At 38.4% G+C, this 24,204-nt stretch overlaps 3 protein-coding genes across 3 annotated transcripts; 1 reads left to right on the plus strand and 2 right to left on the minus strand.

The window, feature by feature from the left end:
• Window positions 1-1,311: 1,311 nt before the first annotated feature.
• Window positions 1,312-8,476, plus strand: LOC139975028 (uncharacterized). The gene is made up of 4 exons (XM_071982631.1): window positions 1,312-1,731; window positions 5,399-5,565; window positions 6,832-7,044; window positions 7,637-8,476. The coding sequence occupies exons 1-4, from the start codon at window positions 1,391-1,393 to the stop codon at window positions 8,008-8,010; spliced, it is 1,095 nt and encodes a 364-aa protein (XP_071838732.1). The 5' UTR covers window positions 1,312-1,390; the 3' UTR covers window positions 8,011-8,476.
• A 156-nt stretch (window positions 8,477-8,632) lies between these two features.
• On the minus strand, window positions 8,633-14,300 carry LOC139975026 (aurora kinase-like). Its single transcript, XM_071982629.1, has 5 exons — window positions 13,989-14,300; window positions 13,569-13,636; window positions 12,793-13,017; window positions 11,871-12,114; window positions 8,633-11,621 (listed from the first exon to the last, which is right to left on the minus strand). Exons 2-5 carry the CDS (start codon window positions 13,628-13,630, stop codon window positions 10,899-10,901), a joined length of 1,254 nt encoding a protein of 417 aa, XP_071838730.1. The 5' UTR covers window positions 13,631-13,636; window positions 13,989-14,300; the 3' UTR covers window positions 8,633-10,898.
• A 3,270-nt stretch (window positions 14,301-17,570) lies between these two features.
• LOC139975027 (aurora kinase-like) lies at window positions 17,571-22,473 on the minus strand. Its single transcript, XM_071982630.1, has 4 exons — window positions 22,380-22,473; window positions 21,607-21,825; window positions 20,683-20,926; window positions 17,571-18,534 (listed from the first exon to the last, which is right to left on the minus strand). The coding sequence occupies exons 1-4, from the start codon at window positions 22,439-22,441 to the stop codon at window positions 17,809-17,811; spliced, it is 1,251 nt and encodes a 416-aa protein (XP_071838731.1). The 5' UTR covers window positions 22,442-22,473; the 3' UTR covers window positions 17,571-17,808.
• Between the last annotated feature and the right edge of the window lie 1,731 nt (window positions 22,474-24,204).

The following is a 24,204-nucleotide window of genomic DNA, read 5'->3' on the forward strand; positions in this document are numbered from 1 at the left end:
CACAAAATGTTATCATAACTTTCTTAAACAGCCTCTAAAATTTGTTTTTATAAAGTTAAATGTGGTGTTACAAAAACGTCGGCATAACGATTTTATGATATATTAATGTTATATTAATGTTTTAACGATTTTTTTTGAAATAATAGCCTGAAAACGTTTTCGTGACATATTTATTACACCACAAAGAACGTTATCAAAACAAAAAGACGAAACGTTTTAATAACGTTTTATAAACGTTTTTGTGTTTGCCGCGCGTAATGAAAACTGGAGTATTCGCATTTCCTTCTTATCCGGACAACTCAAATCCCTATTCGTCCAGATATATACCAGGTTATAAATTGCAGAAACGACGTATATATATATCGGGTTTGTTGTTATTCAACCTTGAAATTCACTGTTTTATCGGTATATATAGTCATTTTGATAGCATGGTAGGGTCTATATATCTATTTCATGACTCGAAAAACAAAATTTCGCAGGAGGCCATACAGGTAAGCATTATCATTCGAATATTTAACGATATGAACCTTCACTGCTAGGGACCCTTCCCATGGATTGATGTCATAACACTGCACCGACTGGTCCACTCATAATAGTCGCGGCGTACATGTAAACAACGGAGTCAAATCGATATTAATTGATTGACAATATTATAAGATGGCTCCTATGCCTCTTGCTTCTGTGTGATCAATGGTACACCCATTATCCTCTTCCCGGTGTACGGTATAGCCTATCTGTTTATTTATAAGCCTATGTAGTTATTATGTGGCGTTTTAGCTCTTTAAGCTGGTGTCCAGGGAAGAACTCCAACTTAGTGTAGGGCAACATTTCCTACAGGCTATTCGAGGTTACTGTAGAAATTTGCGCCGTGCGTTGACGTACTACCTGATAACTCGTTTTTAAAATTCAGTTATTATTTCCTATCAATAATTATGTTCATGTTATTTACATGCTGTTTCATTTGAAGTTGACTAAAGCCGTGCCTTGTATGTTCTTCAACAAAAGGACATTCATGCCGGATATGCAGTGATCTCGTTGTGTTCCGTTAAATACACTATATAGTCTGCATAATGGACTGAACATCTTCTTACCTTGTGGAAATCATGGGAGATCTAAAAGCATTTAATGGCATTAGTCATGTTTTGTAAATTGTAACTGTCTGTTTTTTATAATAAACCTAAGGATTCCAAATTCTTGGGAGGGGGCTTCCATCGCAGTGTCCAAAGAACGCCAAATGAGAACAGCCAGATCTTCTGCTGTTGATTTCCCATCATCATTCGGAACTATGCGTAGGTACCGTCAGTCCACAATCGAACTTCGCAAGTGACGCTTCTGTCTGTCTGTCTGTCTGTGTGAATGTGTGAATGTGAATGTTGCTATTGTGACAAACATGACACTCCGTAGGAAGTGCTATCGCTGGTGTTTGCAATTTGAAGCCATGAAAGACAGAGAAATTCGGATCGCGTTGTATTCAACATTCTTCGGCGCCATTTTAGGCGTCATCATATCATATTCTTTGCTTAATCATCACAACCAACGAGAAACGAAGCACTGTATTTCAAGAAAGCCAGAAGAGACCAAACGAACGTGCCCGGTGTGCCCGAAGATAACATGTCCATCTGTTTCGGCTGGCAAGTTGCAACTCTCGGGCGATATAATGGACTTTATTGATAATCACATGGATGCACAGAGACATTCTCCACTCCTTCTGGCTTGGACGAGGTTAACATCGTGAGTTTATATAAATATTAAGATATTTACGACTTTCCTTACCGGTTTCGAACCTCTGGACATACAATCAGCGTCCATAGCCTAGTGGTTAGGGTGTCCGCGTACAGAGCGGAAGGCCCGTGGTTCGAATCCCGGTGGAGGCTGAAAGTTTTTTCACTGTTCTTGATTTTCCAACTCATTACGATTTTCATATATATATAATATATATATATATATATATATATATATATATATATATATATATATATATATATATATATATATATAATGGGGGAGAAGTAAAAACATGGTGTGTCGAAACGAGAGAATTGAGGAAGAGAAAATGGTGGAGAAAGGAAGGAGAAATTCATCTTCTACTCGGTTGTTGAGACCATGAGGTTGAATGGTGCGTAGACATTGTATCCTGCAGTTTTCCTAGTCGCGTCGGCTTCAGTCGGGAAAACTGAACAAAGTTTTCCCGGCTGGCAGTCGGCATAGTGCGGATGTTCACGACTAAACTGAGCAGCAAACTAAAGTTACCACTCAAATACAACGTAGCATGTGACCTAAACGAGCTCCAGTCGTAAACAGCAAAACAATCGTAGTGTGCCTTATTCAGTCGCTCGGTGTGCAGGGGGTTTGTTGAAGGCCGTAGATCTTCACGACAATCTAAACTAGACCCCACGGTCGAGTTGGGTCGGGTCGCACAAAACTTGATCACAAAAGCTACTTCCGGCTTGTCGCTTGCAGCAATTTGAAGCCTGGACCAACAGCTCACCCAAAATCGTCAACCTCAACTACGTTGAGTCTCAACGTTAGGCAGTAAAGTGCCCAATTAATTTTCCAGATTATAAGAAATTAATGTAAATAAAAAATAAAATAAACACACAGAATTGTTACCCACTTATTAGGGCCTATGTATGCAGAGTGGAATGCGAAAAGGAATCTTTAATTTGTGTTTAGAAAAACACAGAACTGTTCTACGAAACAGTTTGCTCAATCTGTACGACTGTGCTGGGACGTATAATAATTCAGTGCCCATGTACGGAAGCATACTGCACGGCCTTTGTATTAAAGCACAGTAGTAACCAGGCCTAGGCTTTATCCAATGGTTTGGATAGGAAAGTAATGGTGATAACAAACTTGTTTGAAATAAGTTGACAGTCTGCTTTTGCTGTTTGTCAAAGTAGATGTATATGTAGGATATATAGGCCTAACTAAATTGTTAACTAAGAAGCCTAAAGATACAATACGACGGAGTCCTTGTTGTACCTTCCAAGCACATGACGTAGAAGATGAAATGTTTGTGGTAAATGTATACATCCTTTATGAGGTTATGAAGTGATAAGTTGTATTTTGTGACAACTTAGAGTATGTATGGCTCCATTTGAATATTAGCCAGTAGATCGGTATCCAGACTGGAGCCAAAGCGACATGCCACCACCCATTCACAGAGCATTTGTCTAAGGTGGCTCAGTTAATGGCTCCATTTTAATATTAACCCCTCCCCAGTAGATCGGTATCAAGACTGGGGCCCAGGGGACATCCACCCGCACCACCATTAGTCTAGTGTTCTCACACCCATACCCACTTAATTTGTCTCACCATTCTGTGAACAAAATACTTCACAAGTAACCGAACATGATTATTGTGCCCCTCCTTAAATGATTGGTGCCCCTCCAATTCAGAGTACCTTGTCCACCGGGGCCCAATCGTTTCTGTAAAGCCGTCTCCCTACATTTCGGTCTAATCAAAATTAGCGTGGTGAATAATATGGAGTATTGGGCTTTGTGCCCTATGTATCTAGTTAAAGGTCTAACGTAATATTGTAGGCCTACAACATTCGGGAACATGCCCGGATTTTCTTTTCTTTTTACAAAAAGTAAGAATAATTGTGTAGGCTATACCCGTGAGTTGTAATTTATTTCGACTAGTAAATCCCCCCCCCCCCCCACAAAATTCGAGCTAATCTAGTGCTTCAAGGGTTTATATATGTGAAAATTAAAGCTATTTTGACGAAAAGATCAGGTTTTCGTTGAATCTTCGTTACTTTAATATAAGCACCTTTTGCATAGCCATTGTTTTGGGTGCATCAACATGGCTCGAGTGACTTTCAAATCGCTGCAAAGCGTACTGTCGTCAGCAGGTGCGAAATCGCTTCTATGTGTACATTTCTGTGGTAGTGATCCAGTCGGCCAGTTTGCGGCAAGCTTAAATTAAAGCTGAAGAGCGCCGTTGTCATTTGAAAGGTTGTTGTCGTTTTATAAGTGGCTGTCATTTTAACACGTTGCGCGGTCATCTCGTTTTGTGCTGTCGGTATCTGAAACAACGCCATCATTTCATACAATATTATTGATATTTTGAAACGAGCTGACATCATTTCCAACTATACTTCACGATACGTTGCTGTTGATTCAAATAGCGTCGCTATTTCTGAAAACAGGGCCGTATTATTTTTTTTTAGTAAGCTTTTATTCATTCATTCATTCTCTTGAGGGCTCCATATAGAAACTGGGAATGCAGCTATAGTCGTTAACCGTTGCGTGCACATTGTCGATTGTTAGGTCAGTTGAGAGATATCTACATGAATGTTAAAATTCACGGACATGAATCTGACGAGACTTACAAAATCTTGATCAGTCGTAGTAGTCTGACCGCTTAGAGCTGCTTACGATCCACCCAGAAATTATGACAAATACACATTATATAGATAAAATTAGACATCTTATTAATTTAGTAGTTATTTACAATATATATTAAAAATACATACATAAATTATACATCATTATATTTATTTTACCTATGCATTAGATAGATTTAAATCTATCTAAATCATTAGTATCGTCTATATTAAATATATGGATGTACCATGACACGACGCTCGAGATGAACCAGATGGCGGTTTCGACGACGTCGGATCGTGTTTAGTCCGGCAGTGCAGCTGCCGGCTAAAAAATAGTATTAAACAATTAAATTATGTTACTTACACTTATCCGTAGCCCGCTATACAAAAGCTTTAGAGCTAGTGGAGATGATCATCTTTATTCTATGTAGGCCGAATTAGCTAATTAGATAATTAACTTCCCCGAATAACTAAGACAAACAGTTGGAAGATAATAATTTAAAGGTCATCATCGAGAGACAAAGGGCATATATGCATAAATTTCAACGGTTTCTTCATTAATATGTTTATTTTCTGTTTTAGGGCAGGAAGCTGTCATATACTTGGAGCTTAACAAAAGCTGATTCTATCAACTATATTAATGTTGTTTATATATGTGAAAATGTATCGCATTCCTTGGGAAGTTTTCATTTGCAACTATCGATTGATGTATAAGTTGTACATATATCTTAGAACAAGGAAAGTAGTATGAAGAATCATGTTAAAAAAAGGGTTTTTTCAAGATATTCGGTGAAACACTTCTAATAGATCACTTTTTTCCTCATTTTTTTATTACATTTTTTTTTTAGTCTTTAAAATTCGGAGGATCTTGGGGTCTTGATCGACCCATCTGGCCATGGGGTTGTCCGTTCCCCCATTCACTGCGATGGGTGTTTGTAATCACTCACTGGTCTAAATGACGTCAACTAAAACCGATTGCTTTTAAACTCGCTAGCATATAGCCGTTACTTTGTGAAATGAATAGAGTAACATTTCACTATTACATTGTTGTTTTAATTTCCTCAGTTCACCGAACTATTACCTGTCTCTTCCTCCGCCGGAGAAAGATAGTACCATCAGTCACGCTATCATCACTAAAGGAAGCTGGAATGATGACGTCATCGCTACCTTCTGCCATTGGATGAATGCTGCTCGTCAAGACTCGTATTTTGTTGATGTCGGTGCCTACGTCGGTAAGGCTTGCAATTATATATTGCCTTTTCCAGAATACAAAAGATTCTGTTATATTACAATTGAAATACCTGACGTTTCAATCCAAGCAAGATCAACTTTATAGTTAGACTGCTTTACAAAAGACATTTTACTTTATCAGTGAATTCTGCGATTTTTCTTTGTCAAGAAAATTATTTCATAACCTGTTTTATTAATATAATATATAATCTGACACTTTTCCAAAGTCAAGCAGTCGATCGAGTAGTCACCAACAGAATTTTAAACCGCAATATAAATTTCCTTTAATTTTTTCGCGTTCCATACTCTACTAAACATCAGCTAATTGAATTTATACTTCATTGAGTTCCACGATTATTGCCACTGAATGATGAAAATAATAATAATACTTATGCCACTGGGGTCGAGAGACTCAGTGTAAAGCAGGGTTGTCCAACCTACGGCCCGCGGGCCACAATCCGGACCGCCGCAGCGTTGCGTCCGGCCCGCCAGAGATGCTCTACGGTGCGAAATTTTAGTGAGCAGATTTATTGATAACAATGTGAAGCTATATAATCAATCATTCGAACCTTCTGGGTCCAAAAACTGCATACAGGTCAGTTTGTGTGACACTCTCTCAGCGGAGGGGGGGGGGGGAGGGGAGTGGCTGAACTTTATTCATATGCTTTATCAAGAAGGAAAATAAATCAGTGCGCTCCGCGCGCAGTGCTCACATTTTGTTGCCTTGGGCTTCGGGCAAAAAATCGGAAAATCGAGCGTAGGGTTCATGCGGCCCCCTCCTGCATCATAATCATTCCACGTGGTCCTCCTCTGCAAAAGGTTGGACAACCCTGGTGTAAAGTCTTTTCTGAAAATAAGCCTCCTTTGCTAAAATTTCATATTATTTTGGCAACCATTGATAAGATTTTTTGTGATTTTGCCGGTATGTATAAAGAAAGGCAGTATGAACATTTGACCTGCTATGACTATTCCAACCAATTGAACTCAATGTCTAGCCGTGGCCATGCCTGTTTAACTTGAAGACTTGATGACTAATTTACGTCTGTCATTATGGCGACATTTACAATGAGATGGGCTTCTATTATGATGGGTACGATTTCCTGAAAGGGAAATTATATGTGAAGCAACTAACAGTGACAATACCATCGGTGAAAAACCCCTGTTTAAAGGATCTTCATTTCATCTTCGGTGGCATTTCGTTATAACTCAACATGTTTATTTGTTCGATGATGTTTGTGTCTCTAATTTTCTGTTCTCCTTCCTTTTAGGTACTGTTACCCTTGGTGTTGCTGCTTGTGGGCATTCCGTTCTTGCATTCGAGCCTCATAGCGCTAATTTTAAATTACTGGAGGAAAGCGTGGCATTGAATCCATCATACGCCTCAAATATTTGGACATATCAAAAAGCCCTTGGTAATACAACTGGAACCACTTGTGTTAGCGCAAGTTCTAGCGAACAAGGAAACGCCAGGATCGTTCCGGGCAAGTTTTCTTTTACGTTCTCTCTTTCTTATTTTCTTTCTCACCCCACCCCCCACCCCCCCACAGTCCCACTTTATTTTATCTGTACTTTTCCATTGTGAGTGCCCCCTGTGAGCAGACATATGGCCTAGCAAAAAAATGCCCGTTATGAGGAGATGAAAATTGAGTGTCATATTCTTGTTAGTGATCTCAATGTTTTAATAAGATTAAAACACTTTATTTAATTCACATTGTGATACTTTTTAACAGCCATGCCAATACTTCACGTTAGACTGTTAATTATATTTATTGATAATAATAGACATGGGATATGTGAGGATTAGATTCCAACTACTACGAGAAGGCTCTATATATGTGGTAACTAAGCAACAACTTGCAAAGTTTCGTGGAATTAGATAAGACCGATATGTCAGTGCCCTCTTTTGAGTTTATTCGCGGTTGGGGTCCCGTTATTTCCAGCCACTAGAATCTCTTCAAACCAGAAGAAACATTCATTTGCACTATAATCAAGTAAATCCTTGGGCCTGTTTCGTAAAACAATAAAGGCAAAGCAATGATTTAATTATAATTATGTTCTCATTTTTCAATATAGGCACCAGTTTGGATTACCATTGCCCGCAAGGTACTGTTGCCATGACGACTCTAGATGCTGCAGCCAAGGACCTGGATATATGGGCCATTAACATAGATGTCCAGGGGTTCGACCCAGCAGTGTTAGCTGGTTCGTGGAAACACATCTCGGGAAAATTCCCTCCAAAGTTTCTCAGATTTAAAATCGAGACAGGAATGTACAACTGGCAGGCGTTAAACTTGGAGAAGAACCTGAATGAAATTTTAACAGGAATGCAGAATCTTGGATATTCGTTACGAGATGAGGATAACGATATTGTAGTCAACATTGATAGATTTTTGGGGAATGTTGGTCATTTTGCGACCTACATGACTGCAGTTTTCCATGGTAGATAGCATGAACCGCAGAAGCATGTGTAAGGTCCTTATTTAATTGTCATTTACAAAACTGAGAATGAGGTATATTGGTTCACCCATAAAGCTTCACTTTATTTGCAATTCTTTGCTGCACGTGGTAGTATCGTTACAATTTAGCTATATATCGGCTAAACTATTGACAAGTTTCCTTTCACATAAACACGAGTATTTGGTTGAAAGGATAGCAATTATTGTTTATTGTTTCACTGGCAAACATAATTTACTAATTCCATCATTCCGTCGGTGATTTAATTTACGGGTATCTTGTCTTGCTTTATACGGTGGATTACTAAGGCAACCATAATATTGTCACTCATTCAGCGCAGTTTTAGAGGTAATTAGTAATGCTCCAAAATATGCATGAAAGTATAACAAAAATATGTCACACTTGCTTCAACTTGATATTAAAGAGAATTTTACGACCGTCATGAAATCAATTTCTCTCACCTTGTCATTTATTTTTTTTCATTAAAAATTAGGACATGTACCCAACAATCATCTTAAGCTTATATAACATAGATCTTTGTGAAGGACAACTCACCGCGACGTCTAAGAAAAATCTTGCTATAGGTTTGGGCGTTGTTGTTCTGTAAATTTGTGACGTCATAATGTCATGGGTATCTGAAAAACTTTAACTCTCACTTTGTTTTGTTTTCGTTTCACTTGCTAACAAGTTTGGAAGTGAAACCAATGATAAAGTTAGGCCAAGCAATCAGCTTCAACATATTAGAATCAGCATTTACAGAACGCACATCCAATACATAAATACCAATCGTAATAACTAAATAAATAACCTTAAAATAGTTTGAAGAACATGTGACTTGATAATGTCATATTAAGACTTGATCAAGTCGCTAACCTTGTGTCATATACAGGTCATTGGATGCTACCTAGCTGCTCGCTGTCTGTGGCTTGACCGCATACCATTAAAACATTATCACTTTTTTTATTAAAGTACTGTTCTTTCTAGAAGTTGTCAAGAAAAAATGGGTAAGGTGATGAACTAAGAAATTAATAAAACTGAAATTGCGGCACTGAAGGATTTCCCCCAAATGTGTACCACGGCCGGATCCCGAATATTTTTTCCCAAACTGAAGTGACACTGAAACTATTTCCTCGATTCTGATTGGCTCTCAGCGAGCCAATAGGTTTCCGTACGTATAGGTTATAAGGCTATATACAACCATGGAGGTTTTACCTCCATGATACAACTCAGAAGACACAGACATATCGTCAAATGCCCTTTTTGTGTACACTCACTGGCTGGCACACACTCGCTCGCCGTCTTCATGGCTACCCCATATTCGACTAGGCCTATCATGATTCATTGACTGAATACATTTTGAATTTATGATTATAAAACTAAAAGTATCGCAACTCCGAATGTACACAAACACCTCGTACGTATGCACTTTGGCTACATGTATACAATTACAAATGCACTGTGTTTTATTGTGTTGTATACTATACACAGTACAATAGGCTACATTACATGTGTTGTGTGTAGAGCGGAGTCAAGCGAGTATACAAACGATCGAGGACTGCCTATAATGGGCGCAGTAGTTGGGAATAGTTGCTTCATTGTGTTAAGAACACTATATACTTTCGTTCATATATACCTACCAAAAGTTTTGGAAAATTGCTAATGTGAATATCTTGAATTTGTTCGTGTTGATCATACTGATATCGACTGAGTATTGAGTGATCCATGTTGAATATTAAAGGATATCACGTGCTCGCTGAGAGCCAATCAGAATCGAGGAAATAGTTTCAGTGTCAGTTCAGTTTGGGAAAATATATTCGCGGCCGGATCCAGCATTTTAAGAAGGAGGTGTGATCGTGGGGTTGTTGAAACCGTTTCATTTTGTAGGGGGGGGGGTGCGGATATTGTTGTCCTTTGGTCATTCCCCATAAAAAAAATTGAAGACGTGATATGGTGAATTCGGAAGCATTTTGGGGTTATAAATTAGGTCTGTAATTAGCTTTATACACAGAAGGTTGTGATTACAACTACTTATAATTATTTTGGGGTAGGATTCACAAGGATTGGAGGGAGGATGGATGATCACCCCTATACCCCTTGATCCGCACCTGTGACCATTAGATTGATACAATGATGTTATAGCAGATGCTGTGTACCACGAGAATGTTATTTATGTGTTGTTACTTGCCGATAGTAGGTTTACAACCTTAGCAAACTAGTTGGCGTTTCTATGCGTTGTGCGTTTGTATATGTTTGAGTAAGTACGGGGTGGGTTTGTGTGAACGTTTTCTCTTTCACTGTGTTTCGCTTGGCCTTCTCCTGTGTTACTGTTATGAACAAACCACGAAATGAAGATTTTATTTCCGATTTCACTGAAACAAATGATACTTATAACTGAGGCTGATCTCTGCAGCTTGTAATGGTACCTAGTTACTCTGTATGCTAACCATAGAAATTGATTGTGTCAGCGTTCTACCCTTTTCAATTTCTATGATGCGAACATATTTGTTAATGACGTCATCAAATGTATTAAAGCTAATTCATCGTGAATGGTCTTATAGGGATATAATTTGTGTGCTCCTTCCCAAAGTAGATGGTAAAGATATATACATGAATTCAATAAGAGCAAAAATACACATTACGAAATGATGTTTAAGTTTTTCTCTTAAATTAAATTTATTATTGCACATGTCAATATATAATAAGGTTTATTTTCGCGCAATATGCGAAAATATAAAACAACACTTTATTAGAAAAAATAAAAACCACATGATAATCATCAGTGATAGTAATTAAAATATTTCTATAAATAAGTTTTTTTTCATGATTTTCGGCTTTCACTTTAGCACCATGATTTGCGTGATTAAGGTTCATCATTGTAACATTAAGGAGTCACACTCTGTATCCTGACATTTATAATGTCTATGACGTCATCCAGTTCTGGTCTTTCATCTGGATTAGGTTTCATACATTGATCTCCAAGACGCAACAGAAAGTCATCTCCGACGACATTCAGGTCTTTCAGGACAAGACCGATGGAAAATACATCAGAAGCTTTGCTGAATGGCCTTTGACCTGTAATTACTTCCGGTGCAACATGAATGGAGTTCTTCAACACCTCGGCTTGTCTTTCGTCGGTGAATTGTAAATATTGTCCTTGATCATTCATGTTTAATGTCAAACCAAAATCAATCAATTTAATTTTGAAGTTTGGATTTGACTCGGTAGGATACATGTCCTGAGTTGGTTCCCATGATGCAACGCTGTCGACGTCATCCCAGAGGTTCTCAGTGTCGTCTGCGATACTCGATGTCTGCAACAGAATGTTGTCCGATTTGATGTCACAATGCAACCAATATCTGGCGTGCATGTCCCTCAGAGCCAAACAGATATCCATCGCCACCTGTAAAGAATTATCTTTGGTGATTAGACGCCTTTCTGTGGCATCATAGAGTGACGTGGCAGTGTACGATTGGCCGTTTGTGACGAACTCTTGCACTATGGCGGGAAAAGGTCCATCATCTGGGGGCAAAGTCACCCCGAAAAATGTTGGAATACACTCCAAGCCTTGTAATGCTTTCAAAACTCTCACCTCTCGTGCAAAGTTCTGAAAAGAGATGAAGATATAACCTTACAAATGTGAAAACCACAAAATGTTTTCCAGGGGAAAAAATCTATCAAAATTCTTGATGCAATTGTAACAGGTTTGTCACTGAAATTCTGGAAAGTCATGAACTAGCAAATAAAGTCTAATAATATATGGTGAAACAAAAAAGAAAGCTGCTTTAATGTCAGTTTACTTATATCATAACTACAAATTTATATATAAAGTAAATGAGTTATATGGTTTATTTACCTGACTGGCAGTTTCTTCATTCAGATGTTTGTACTGTGTCTTGACTGCACAAAGTAATTGAGTTGATTTACTTCTCATCAGTTGTACAGCCCCATTACCACCTCCTCCTAGAAAGATGGGCATACCCCACTCATCCTCAACCTCTTCTAGATCTCCTGGAGGGATGTAGGGAACATTAGAAAGTCCCATCCTCTCACAGACAGAGGAGACGTGAAGCTCATCACTGGATTTAGTGTCTTGTGAGCTGAGGAGTAATAAACAATTCTCATTGTATAGCTACTTGAAAGATAATATTGCAGGACGCATTTGACCATATATACAGAATGAAATCTTCATGAATTCACCATTCACTTGGTAGTGGTCAAAGTGTAACACAAAATCTTTATATTCGTACAATTACTATAAATAGCAAAATTAACCCCCAAAAAACAGGTTAACCTTTCATATTCTCTTGAAAATTGCCGCTTCCACTACCTCCTGCTCCTCACTTCTACCCCTACAGCTCAAATTGTTATGAAACGACAGATGGGTTTACAAAGAGAGTGATATTGTCGTTAACACATTCACTGAACTAATAACACATATTCATAAATTAAATGATTATTCAAACCTAACCTATATTTGAACTAAATCAATGTATTTTGTTGATTAAACATTTCTATTATGCCAACGTTGTCTGTGTTTTGATCATCAGTGGTTATCATTCTGAGGAAATTAATATCAGTTTTATACTTTAATTTGGATCTTACATCTATTACGACATATAAAAAAGAAAATGGAATGACGGCTTTTCTAGTTTATAGGAGAGATGGAAGTGGGAGGGGTTGGGGTGGGGACCGGTGGGGGTGGAGGTTAATCATGTGGTTCAGCCTTTGAACAGAAAAGCTCCTTCAGAGTTCAAATACAACCGACTATTGCATACCTTAGCTGGGATCCCGTGCAGGGATCGTCAACGGAGATAGTGACGTCACTTGGGTGATCGGCGTGCACGTGGATCATTTCACTATCACTGACAGAGCAGGAACCTCCAGATGACGTGTATGTGTCAATGGTAGATGCATTCTGGTATACATCAGTGGAGGCAACAGCTTGCTCTGAAGACCTCAAACAAGCAAACCACCAGAAGATCTTGTTCAAAGTTGAACGTCTGTAGACGTTAAATATGGGTAAATTGTTAGATCTAAAATATATATTGTTTTCCTCAGATTGAAATAAGTTTGTCAAGAGTCGCAACTAAAACTTAAATTTGTATTACTTTGCAAAAGAGTGATTCACAGTCAGGTTAAGCTGTTTAATGTAGAATTCCACCAAGATCTACTAAAATAATAAATTAAACAATTTACTACCAAATATATACATATATAATTCTTTGATCATGCGTATAGGATCGGTTTAGGTCAAAGTAACAATTTCACAACAAAAATGTGATTTTTGAAGATTGTAATTTCCTTGTTTCCTCGCAGTCTATAATACTCAAAGAAGAAGCAGAGGGTGGTTAAAGATCATTCTTTTACTTGTATTTCTAACTTGGTGAAGTTTTAGTCCTATCGGTAGATTAAGAGGTTTTCGTAATTCGAGGTATACGAACTATTCTGTGCCTCCTCCCCTGCTCCACTAAAGATTTGATATGATTACGTCATTATCAACGATCGAATAACTGACAAAATCACTCAAATGATGTAAAGAGTTATCACGTACCTTCCTCGTTGGCGGTTCTGCTTGTTCTTCACTTGTCTTCTTCTGAATAGTTTTCTTCCCATGATAAACTGAAAAACAGCAAACAGGGAATATGTGAGTATATCTGAGCATTATGATTATGATCGGGTGTTAGCAATATGTGATGTTACTTTATTTATTCTATTATGACAGACGAAAGCCTACATTAAGTTTCGCATATGAGATGACTAAACGTTTAAATATTTACTTCTTTGCCCATATGTAAGATAACGTATACCTCCCTATGTTACCCTGTACCACTGTCAACATACCGGATGCCAAGTAACATTAATGGAGGTCAATTTTCCCTTTTTTATTCTACATCTTAACTGTATACAGGACGATAACTATTGTCATCAACTTTGAAATGTAACTTCTGAGATAGAGGGAGTTGCAACTTACCAGTATTATCCAAGAAGATGAAGGAATCTCGTAAAAGATGAAAGTAGTTTCTCGATAAACAAATCGCTTTGTTCGCAATGTAAAGTAATGTTGACATCACTAGATGTAAACATGGTCCATGGTTAGATTCCATTGTGGTGAAACAATGGGTCACTACAGTGTGGAGTTTACTGCATTTAATTATTACGTAACGCTGATCCATTGGCGCACCGAGAAATGTCCATTCTAATACATCTTCAAGATAAAACATGATTTGATATCCGAAGATAAGCGTTAAATATTAGTACAGTTAGATCTACCCCTAAGTGTCCGTTCTGTCACATGAACTTTTATATGAAAGTGAACATTATAACAGGTTAGTATTCAATCAATGTTAGCGCATTTAAAATGTGTGAATCTATTTAGATCAAGAACGTATAAACACACGCGCGTTTGTATGTAAATTTTACATTAAGTATAGGGATTGTACGCGTTGTTCTTTCAGTCAAGACGCCCATAGCGAAGCGCACGCAAAAGTGATACGCATTTGATGCGCATTTTTTTCCAGAGACTTCTTATTTTGGGCGCTGTACCATTTTTGAGATAAGCGCTACAACGTATGATTATGTATAGCGTCGAAGGCGCTAGATTGATGACTCCTATACTTTCTACACACAAATATTGCACCCGCGCGTCTGAAGACGAACGCTTTTCACTATATAATTCCTTTGAAGACGTTCGTATACACTTAATGATAAGCCAACTTGTGTGTTTCATTAAATTGCTTTGTCTGTATTCTAAGGTGTATGGGGACAAAACTTGTTTTTCGTAGTACAGAAAAGGAACCGTAATTGTAGGGTAAAGCATGAACCCGTGCACAATTCAGATGTTAATTTGTATAATGGAAACAGAGTTTCTAACAAGATATAGAGATGAAGGAAGAATTGACAGAGAATAATAAAGTCATTTCTCAATTTATATGCAGTTACGACGTACCTTATCTGCGATGCATAAAGAAAATGGTACCATCTATATGGCAAGCAAGTAAAAAGAAAAGTATCTAGCGCCTTCGGCGTTGTAATATAATTTTCAGTTATGGTTTCAATGTTATTGAATTGGCACCGCTAAGAATGATTCCCATATAGTACATTAAATTATAATAAACAAAATGGGGCCCTGCTGGCAGTTCATAAAACCCGATTTATCATTTTGTTAGTATTATTATTATCATTAATAATTAGGACATAAGACTGTAAGATGGTAGTTGAACTCTACGATATGTACATGGGCCGAGTCTGCGGTAGACCCATTCAAATGACAAAGTACTGCTTCTTTCTTGTTAATTAGTCGTTTGGATAATTTAATTTACTTGAATTCTACTTTTCTCAATATGAAATTTACTTTGAAGTGTATATTACTCCAAATGGTTTCGGGAAGGGTGATCATATTTTTGTTAAATTTATTTCTGCCTCACTTAATGTACAAAAACCTTACGAAACAACTTGAAAACTCATTCCCACTGAAGTTCACATTTTGAGTCACTTAGAGCCCAATAGGTGTTTTGAGTTCACTATCTGCAGGGGTTTCCCTGTGAAAGACACCAACAACGAAACACAGAAATCAAACAAAAACTAAAAGAAAAATGAACACCCCAACAACTAAATAAGAAAACATTATAGTAGAAAAACCAATTCAAAATTATGGAACACAGAGTACATATATATATGACAATGTGGGCTATCATTAACTATATATAATTATGGCACATGTAGGACACCGTAGAAACCTGCTTCTTTGCCTTTGAATGTATACGTTTGAGATGGTATTGTGGGGTACTGTTTGACAATATTTGAACCTAATGTTATCTTCGACTGTTCACTGTGTACGAAAGAGCCTAACGTGAACATGTACGAGAAAAAGAGTTCTTGATTCTTCTTAAATACTATTTCATTTATGAATAAAACACCATTGAGTAGCCATCAAATGATCACATAAATACATTAGTATTGAAAACCTAAGATAAAAATGGGAGAAACAATGTCATGAAAATGTAATCGGAAAAGACGATGTCTATACGGATGCTTATTATGTCCATTATAGTTTACATGTTTAATTTAGCACACGACTAACCCTGTTAAGATATTTTGGTGCCTATGTGTATAGCTATGTTTGTTCGACGGATATCCCAAATCAGTGAACGGAATTGAACTAACTTTGAGAGAAAGTATGGCTCCTGGTTGGTTGAAAAGTCATGGCAGTTGAAAATGGAGGCGGCATTTACACTGTTGTTTTACAAAATGAAAGAAGTGTACGATCTTCAGTATAATGTAAAAGCAGATGTTAAAATACCGAAAAGGGATTCCTTGCCTTCTATAATGATATTTGTAAAGAATTTACTAACACTCTGCCTATGTATGTAATTGAGTTGGGTTTGGCGGGGGTGGCGGAGGTACCAATATTGAGGGAGGTCCAACAACAATTTAAGGTGGTTTATGTGCTGCTGTAGTCCCGTATCTTTGTCACGATTATCATAGAACTAAGAAATGAATAAACCTGGAATTGCGGCACTGAAGGATTTCCCATACAAAACTAACGTAACAGGACCTGATCCAGGATTTTAAGAAGGAGGTGTGAACGTGGGGTTGTTGAAGCCGCTTCATTTTGTAGGGGTGGGTGGTGGGAGGGGGGAGCGGGTGTTGTTGTCCTTTGGTCATTCCCCATAAAAAAAAAGCAAATTAAAGACGTGAAATGGTGAATTCGGAAGCATTTTGTGGCTATAAATTGGGTCTATTATTAGCTTTATACACCCAAGGTGTGATTATAACTACTTATAATATTTTGGTGTAGGGTTCAAAAAGAAGGAAGGAGGGTGGATGGGTGAACACCCCTACCGCCCCCCCCCCCTTGATCCGCGCATGTGAACATAAGATTGATACTATGATGTTATATCATATGCTGTGTACCACGAGAAAGTTATTTATGTGTTATTACTTGCGATAGCAGGTTTACAACCTCAGCAAACTTGTTGGCGTTTTTATGCGTTGTGCGTTTTTTTTTTTTTGGGGGGGGGGGGTGTAAGTACGGGTGGGTTTGTGTGAACGTTTTCCTTTTCACTGACATGTGTTTCGCTTGGCCTTCTCCTGTGTTACTGTTATGAACAAACCACGAAATCAAAATTTTATTTCCGATTTCACTGAAACCAATGATACTTATAACTGAGGCTAATCTCTACAACTTGTATAATGGTACCTATTTGCTGTGTATGCTAACCATACAAATTGATTGTGTCAGCGTTCTATCCTTATCAATTTCTATGATGCTAACATATTACCAATGACGTCATCGAGTATATTAAGCTAATTCATCGTGAATGGTGTTATAGGGTATAATTTGTGTGCTTCTTCCCAAAGTAGATGGTAAAGATATATACATGAATTTAATTAGAGCAAAAATACATATTACGAAACGAAGTTTAAGTTTTTCTCTTAAAATAAATTTATTATTGCACGTGTCAATATATAATAAGGTTTATTTTCGCGCAATATGCGAAAATATATAAAACTGCATTTTACTGACGATGATCACACAGTCACAGTCCCGATGCAAGGGGACTGGGGCTGAGAGCGGATCAGTCGTTTGGTAGTTTGGTTTTCGTGCCCAGGTTCTTTCCTGGGTGACTTTTTCTTAAAAAGTATAAAACTGCATTTTACTAGAAAAATAAAAACCACATGATCATCATCAGTGATAGTACTAAAAATATGTTTTAAAAGAAGTTTTCTCATGATTTTCGGCTTTCACTTTAGCACCATGATTTGCGTGATTAAGGTTCATCATTGTAACATTAAGGTATCTTCACACTCTGTATCCTGACATTTATAATGTCTATGACGTCATCCAGGTTTGGTCTTTCATCTGGATTAGGTTTCATACATTGATCTCCAAGACGCAACAGAAAGTCGTCTCCGACGACACTCAGGTCTTTCATGACAAGGCCGATGGAAAATACATCAGCAGCTTTGCTGAATGGCCTTTGACCTGTGATTACTTCCGGTGCAACATGAATGGAGTTCTTCAACACCTCGGCTTGTCTTTCGTCGGTGAATTGTAAATATTGTCCTTGATCATTCATGTTTAATGTCAAACCAAAATCAATCAATTTAATTTTGAAAATTGGATTTGATTCGGTAGGATATATGTCCTGAGTTGGTTCCCATGATGCAACGCTGTCGACGTCATCCCAGAGGTTCTCAGTGTCGTCTGTGACACTCGATGTCTGCAACAGAATGTTGTCCGATTTGATGTCACAATGCAACCAATATCTGTCATGCATATCCCTCAGAGCCAAACAGATATCCATCGCCACCTGTAAAGAATTATCTTTGGTGATAAGACGCTTGTCTGTGGCATCATAGAGTGACGTGGCAGTGTAAGATTGGCCGTTTGTGACGAACTCTTGCACTATGGCGGGAAAAGGTCCATCATCTGGGGGCAAAGTCACCCCGAAAAATGTTGGAATACACTCCAAGCCTTGTAATGCTTTCAAAACTCTCACCTCTCTTGCAAAGTTCTGAAAAGAGAGGAAGAAACTACCATTCAAATATGAAAACCACAAAATGTTTTCTGGGGGGGGGGGGGGAATCGATAAAATTCTTGATGCAATTATAACAGGTTTGTAACTGAAATTCTGGAAAGTCATGAACTAGCAGACAAAATCAAGCTAATAATAAAAGTAATATATGGTGGAATAAAAAGAAAGCTGCTTTAAGGTCAGTTTACTTATATCATAACTACCAGGGGCGTAGCGAAGGGGTTTTTGTTGGGGGGGGGGCTGTGGAGAATTTGATTTGCCGACGGATCTGGAAGTGGTGACTGAAATGGGGGAGGGGTCTAAGGGGAGGTGGTGTCCCCCTCCCTTTTGGCAATTTTTTAGTTTTGAAACGTCCTTAGATGCAATCTGGTGCATATTTTAAGTCAAATTTGATTTGCCGACGGATCTGGAAGTAGTGACTGAAATGGGGGAGGGGTCTAAGGGGAGTGGGTGTCCCCCTCCCCTTTGGCAATTTTTTAGTTTTGAAACGTCCTTAGATGCAATCTGGTGCATATTTTAAGTCAAATTTGATTTGCCGACGGATCTGGAAGTGGTGACTGAAATGGGGGAGGGATCTAAGGGGAGGGGGTGTCCCCCTCCCCCTTTGGAAATTTTTTAGTTTTGAAACGTCCTTAGATGCAATCTGGTGTATATTTTAAGTGAAATTTGATTTGCCGACGGATCTGGAAGTGGTGACTGAAATGGGGGAGGGGTCTAATTTTTAGTTTTGAAACGTCCTTAGATGCAATCTGTTGTATATTTTAAGTCAAATTTGATTTGCCGACGGATCTGGAAGTGGTGACTGAAATGGGGGAGGGATCTAAGGGGAGGGGGTGTCCCCCTCCCCCTTTGGAAATTGTTTAGTTTTGAAACGTCCTTAGATGCAATCTGGTGTATATTTTAAGTGAAATTTGATTTGCCGACGGATCTGGAAGTGGTGACTGAAATGGGGGAGGGGTCTAATTTTTAGTTTTGAAACGTCCTTAGATGCAATCTGTTGTATATTTTAAGTCAAATTTGATTTGCCGACGGATCTGGAAGTGGTGACTGAAATGGGGGAGGGATCTAAGGGGAGGGGGTGTCCCCCTCCCCCTTTGGAAATTTTTTAGTTTTGAAACGTCCTTAGATGCAATCTGGTGTATATTTTAAGTGAAATTTGATTTGCCGACGGATCTGGAAGTGGTGACTGAAATGGGGGAGGGGTCTAATTTTTAGTTTTGAAACGTCCTTAGATGCAATCTGTTGTATATTTTAAGTCAAATTTGATTTGCCGACGGATCTGGAAGTGGTGACTGAAATAGGGGAGGGGTGTAAGGGGAGGGGGTGTCCCCTCCCCTTTGGAAAATTTTTAGTTTTGAAACGTCCTTAGATGCAATCTGGTGTAAGTCAAATTTGATTTGCCGACGGATCTGGAAGTGGTGACTGAAATGGGGGAGGGATCTAAGGGGAGGGGGTGTCCCCCTCCCCCTTTGGAAATTTTTTAGTTTTGAAACGTCCTTAGATGCAATCTGGTGTATATTTTAAGTGAAATTTGATTTGCCGACGGATCTGGAAGTGGTGACTGAAATGGGGGAGGGGTCTAATTTTTAGTTTTGAAACGTCCTTAGATGCAATCTGTTGTATATTTTAAGTCAAATTTGATTTGCCGACGGATCTGGAAGTGGTGACTGAAATAGGGGAGGGGTGTAAGGGGAGGGGGTGTCCCCCTCCCCTTTGGAAAATTTTTAGTTTTGAAACGTCCTTAGATGCAATCTGGTGTAAGTCAAATTTGATTTGCCGACGGATCTGGAAGTGGTGACTGAAATGGGGGAGGGGTCTAAGGGTAGGGGGTCTACCCCTCCCCTTTGGAAAAATTAGTTTGAACGTCCTTAGATGCAATCTGGTGCATATTTTAAGTCAAATTTGGCACGGAAGAAGCTCCCGTTCTCCTTTTTCTATTCAGCTTTCCTTCTTTCTTCCCCTTCTGCTCTCTTCACCTTTTCTCCTTTTGCCGACAGACCCAAAATTTGCCGACAGCGACCAAATTATTGGGGGGTGTGAAACCCCCACACCCCCCCCCCCCGCTCGCTACGCCCCTGATAACTACATATTTAATTATAATGTAAATGAGTAATATGGTTTATTTACCTGACTGGCAGTTTCTTCATTCAGATGTTTGTACTGTGTCTTGACTGCACAAAGTACTTGAGTTGATTTGATTCTCATCAGTTGTACAGCCCCATTACCACCTCCTCCTAGAAAGATGGGCATACCCCACTCATCCTCAACCTCTTCCAGATCTCCTGGAGGGATGTAGGGAACATTAGAAAGTCCCATCCTCTCACAGACAGAGGATACGTGAAGCTCATCACTGGATTTAGTGTCTTGTGAGCTGAGGAGTAATAAACAATTCTCAGTGTATAGCTATTTGAAAGATAATATTGCAGGACGCATTTGACCATATATACAGAATGAAATCTTCGTGAATTCACCATTCACTTGGTTGAGGTGGTCAAAGTGTAACAAAAAATCTTTATATTCGTACAATTACTATAAATAGCAAAATTAACCCCCCAAAAAAGGTTAACCTTTCATATTCTCCTGAAAATTGCCGCTTCCACTACCTCCTGCTCCTCACGTCTACCCCTACAGCTCAAATTGTTATGAAACGACAGATGGGTTTACAAAGAGAGTGATATTGTCGTTAACACATTCACTGAACTAATAACACATATTCATAAATTAAATGATTATTCAAACCTAACCTATATTTGAACTAAATCAATGTATTTTGTTGATTAAACATTTCTATTATGCCAACGTTGTCTGTGTTTTGATCATCAGTGGTTATCATTCTGAGGAAATTTATATCAGTTTTATACTTTAATTTGGATCTTACATCTATTACGACATATAAAAAGGAAAATGGAATGACGGCTTTTCTAGTTTATAGGAGGGATGGAAGTGGGAGGGGTTGGGGTGGGGACCGGTGGGGGTGGAGGTTAGTCATGTGGTTCAGCCTTTGAACAGAAAAGCTCCTTCAGAGTTCAAATACATGCGACTATTGCATACCTTAGCTGGGATCCCGTGCAGGGATCGTCAACGGAGATAGTGACGTCACTTGGGTGATCGGCGTGGATCATTTCACTATCACTGACAGAGCAGGAACCTCCAGATGACGTGTATGTGTCAATGGTAGATGCATTCTGGTATACATCAGTGGAGGCAACAGCTTGCTCTGAAGACCTCAAACAAGCAAACCACCAGAAGATCTTGTTCAAAGTTGAACGTCTGTAGACGTCAAATATGGGTAAATTGTTAGATCTAAAAAATATATTGTTTTCCTCAGATTGAAATAAGTTTGTCAAGAGTCGCAACTAAAACTTAAATTTGTATTACTTTGCAAAAGAGTGATTCACAGTCAGGTTAAGCTGTTTAAAGTAGAATTCCACCAAGATCTACTAAAATAATGAATTAAACAATTTACTACCAAATATATACATATATAATTCTTTGATCATGCGTATAGGATAGGCTTAGGTCAAAGTAACAATTTCACAACAAAAATGTGATTTTTGAAGATTGTAATTTCCTTGTTTGTATCTCGCAGTCTATAATACTCAAAGGGGAAGCAGAGGGTGGTTAAAGATCATTCTTTTACTTGTAATTCTAATTTGGTGAAGTTTTAGTCCTATCGGTAGATTAAGAGATTTTCATAATTCGAGGTATACGAACTATTCTGTACCTCCTCCCCTGCTCCACTAAAGATTTGATATGATTACGTCATTATCAACGATCGAATAACTGACAAAATCACTCAAATAATATAAAGAGTTATCACGTACCTTCCTCGTTGGCGGTTCTGCTTGTTCTTCACTTGTCTTCTTCTGAAAAGTTTTCTTCCCATGATAAACTGAAAAACGACAAACAGGTAATATGTGAGTACCTGAGCAATATGATTATGATCGGGTGTTAGCAATATGTGATGTTACTTTATTTATACTATTATGACAGACGAAAACTTACATTAAGTTTCGCATATGAGATGATTTAACGTTTACATATTTACTTCTTTGCCCATATGTAAGATAACGTACCTATACCTATGTTACCCTATAACACTGTCAACATACCGGATGCCTAGTAACATTAGTGGAGGTTAATTTTCCCCTTTTTATTCTACATCTTAACTGTATACAGGGCGATAACTATTGTCATCAACTTAGAAATGTAACTTCTGAGATAGAGGGAGTTGCAACTTACCAGTAGAAGATGAAGGAATCTCGTAAAAGATGAAAGTAGTTTCTCGATAAACAAATCGCTTTGTTCGCAATGTTAAGTAATGTTGACATCACTAGATGTAAACATGGTCCATGGTTAGATTCCATTGTGGTAAAACAATGGGTCACTACAGTGTGGAGTTTACTGCATTTAATTATTACGTAATGCTGATCCATTGGCGCACCGAGAAATGTCCATTCTAATACATCTTCAAGATAAAACATGATTTGATATCCGAAGATAAGCGTTAAATATTAGTACAGTTAGATCGGTGCCTAAGTGTCCGTTCTGTCACATGAACTTATATATGAAAGTGAACATTATAACAGGTTAGTATTCAATCAATGTTAGCGCATTTAAAATGTGTGAATCTATTTAGATCAAGAACGTATAAACACACGCGCGTTTGTATGTAAATTTAACATTGAGTATAGGGATTGTATGAGTTGTTCTTTCTGTCAAGACGCCCATAGCGAAGCTCACGCAAAAGTGATACGCATTTGATGCGCATTTTTTTCCAGAGACTTCTTATTTTGGGCGCTGTACCATTTTTCAGATAAGTGCTACAACGTATGATTATGTATAGCGTCGAAGGCGCTAGATTGATGACTCCTATACTTGCTGGGGACCGAAGAAGATATTAACCGAAGAATTGGTAAAACCAACGGTGCTTTCAACGCACTGTCAAGTATTTTCAAAAGCAAAAACATAAGCCGGAACATTAAGCTTAGCAGTGGCGTAGGAAGATACTTTTAAGTGGGGGGCTGAAGACTGATGGCCGGCCTGGGGAGGGGTCTAAGGGGGTGTCCCCTCCCCTTTGGATTTTTTTGCATTTCCAGGTAGCCTCAGATGCAATTTGGTGCAATATAGCACACTTCAACACCCACTCCATTTTGTAAACTTAATTTTGTATTTTCACCAGGCCTTATATGCAATTTGGTGCTCCAAATGAGATTTTTTTTTCTCATTTGGAAATGAAAAAGGGGTTTTCTGACTTGCGAAGCGGGGGGGGGCGGAATGATACTTCAGCCCCTCCACATTTTTCACTAGGGGCTGGCGCCCCCCCCCAGCCCCCCGGTTCCTACGCCCTTGAAGCTTAGGATTTTTGAGGCTTTATTAAAGAGTATTTTTTTGTACAATTGCGAACTGCGGGGCACAAAGAAGGATCTTGATCGCAAAATTGACACTTTTCAAAGGAGACTACTTCGTAATATTCTTAACATAAGATGGACCAATAACAAGTGGTTATCAAACGATGAGCTCTACAACATGAAACCAACCAAACACCTTGGTCATCCAATGCACAAGTTAGATGTTAATTTGTATAATGGAAGGGAAACAGAGTTTCTAACAAGATGTAGAGATGAAGGAAAGAATGGACGGAGAATA

Source organism: Apostichopus japonicus, chromosome 10 (genome assembly GCF_037975245.1).
Source record: "Apostichopus japonicus isolate 1M-3 chromosome 10, ASM3797524v1, whole genome shotgun sequence".
Taxonomy (NCBI): domain Eukaryota; kingdom Metazoa; phylum Echinodermata; class Holothuroidea; order Aspidochirotida; family Stichopodidae; genus Apostichopus; species Apostichopus japonicus.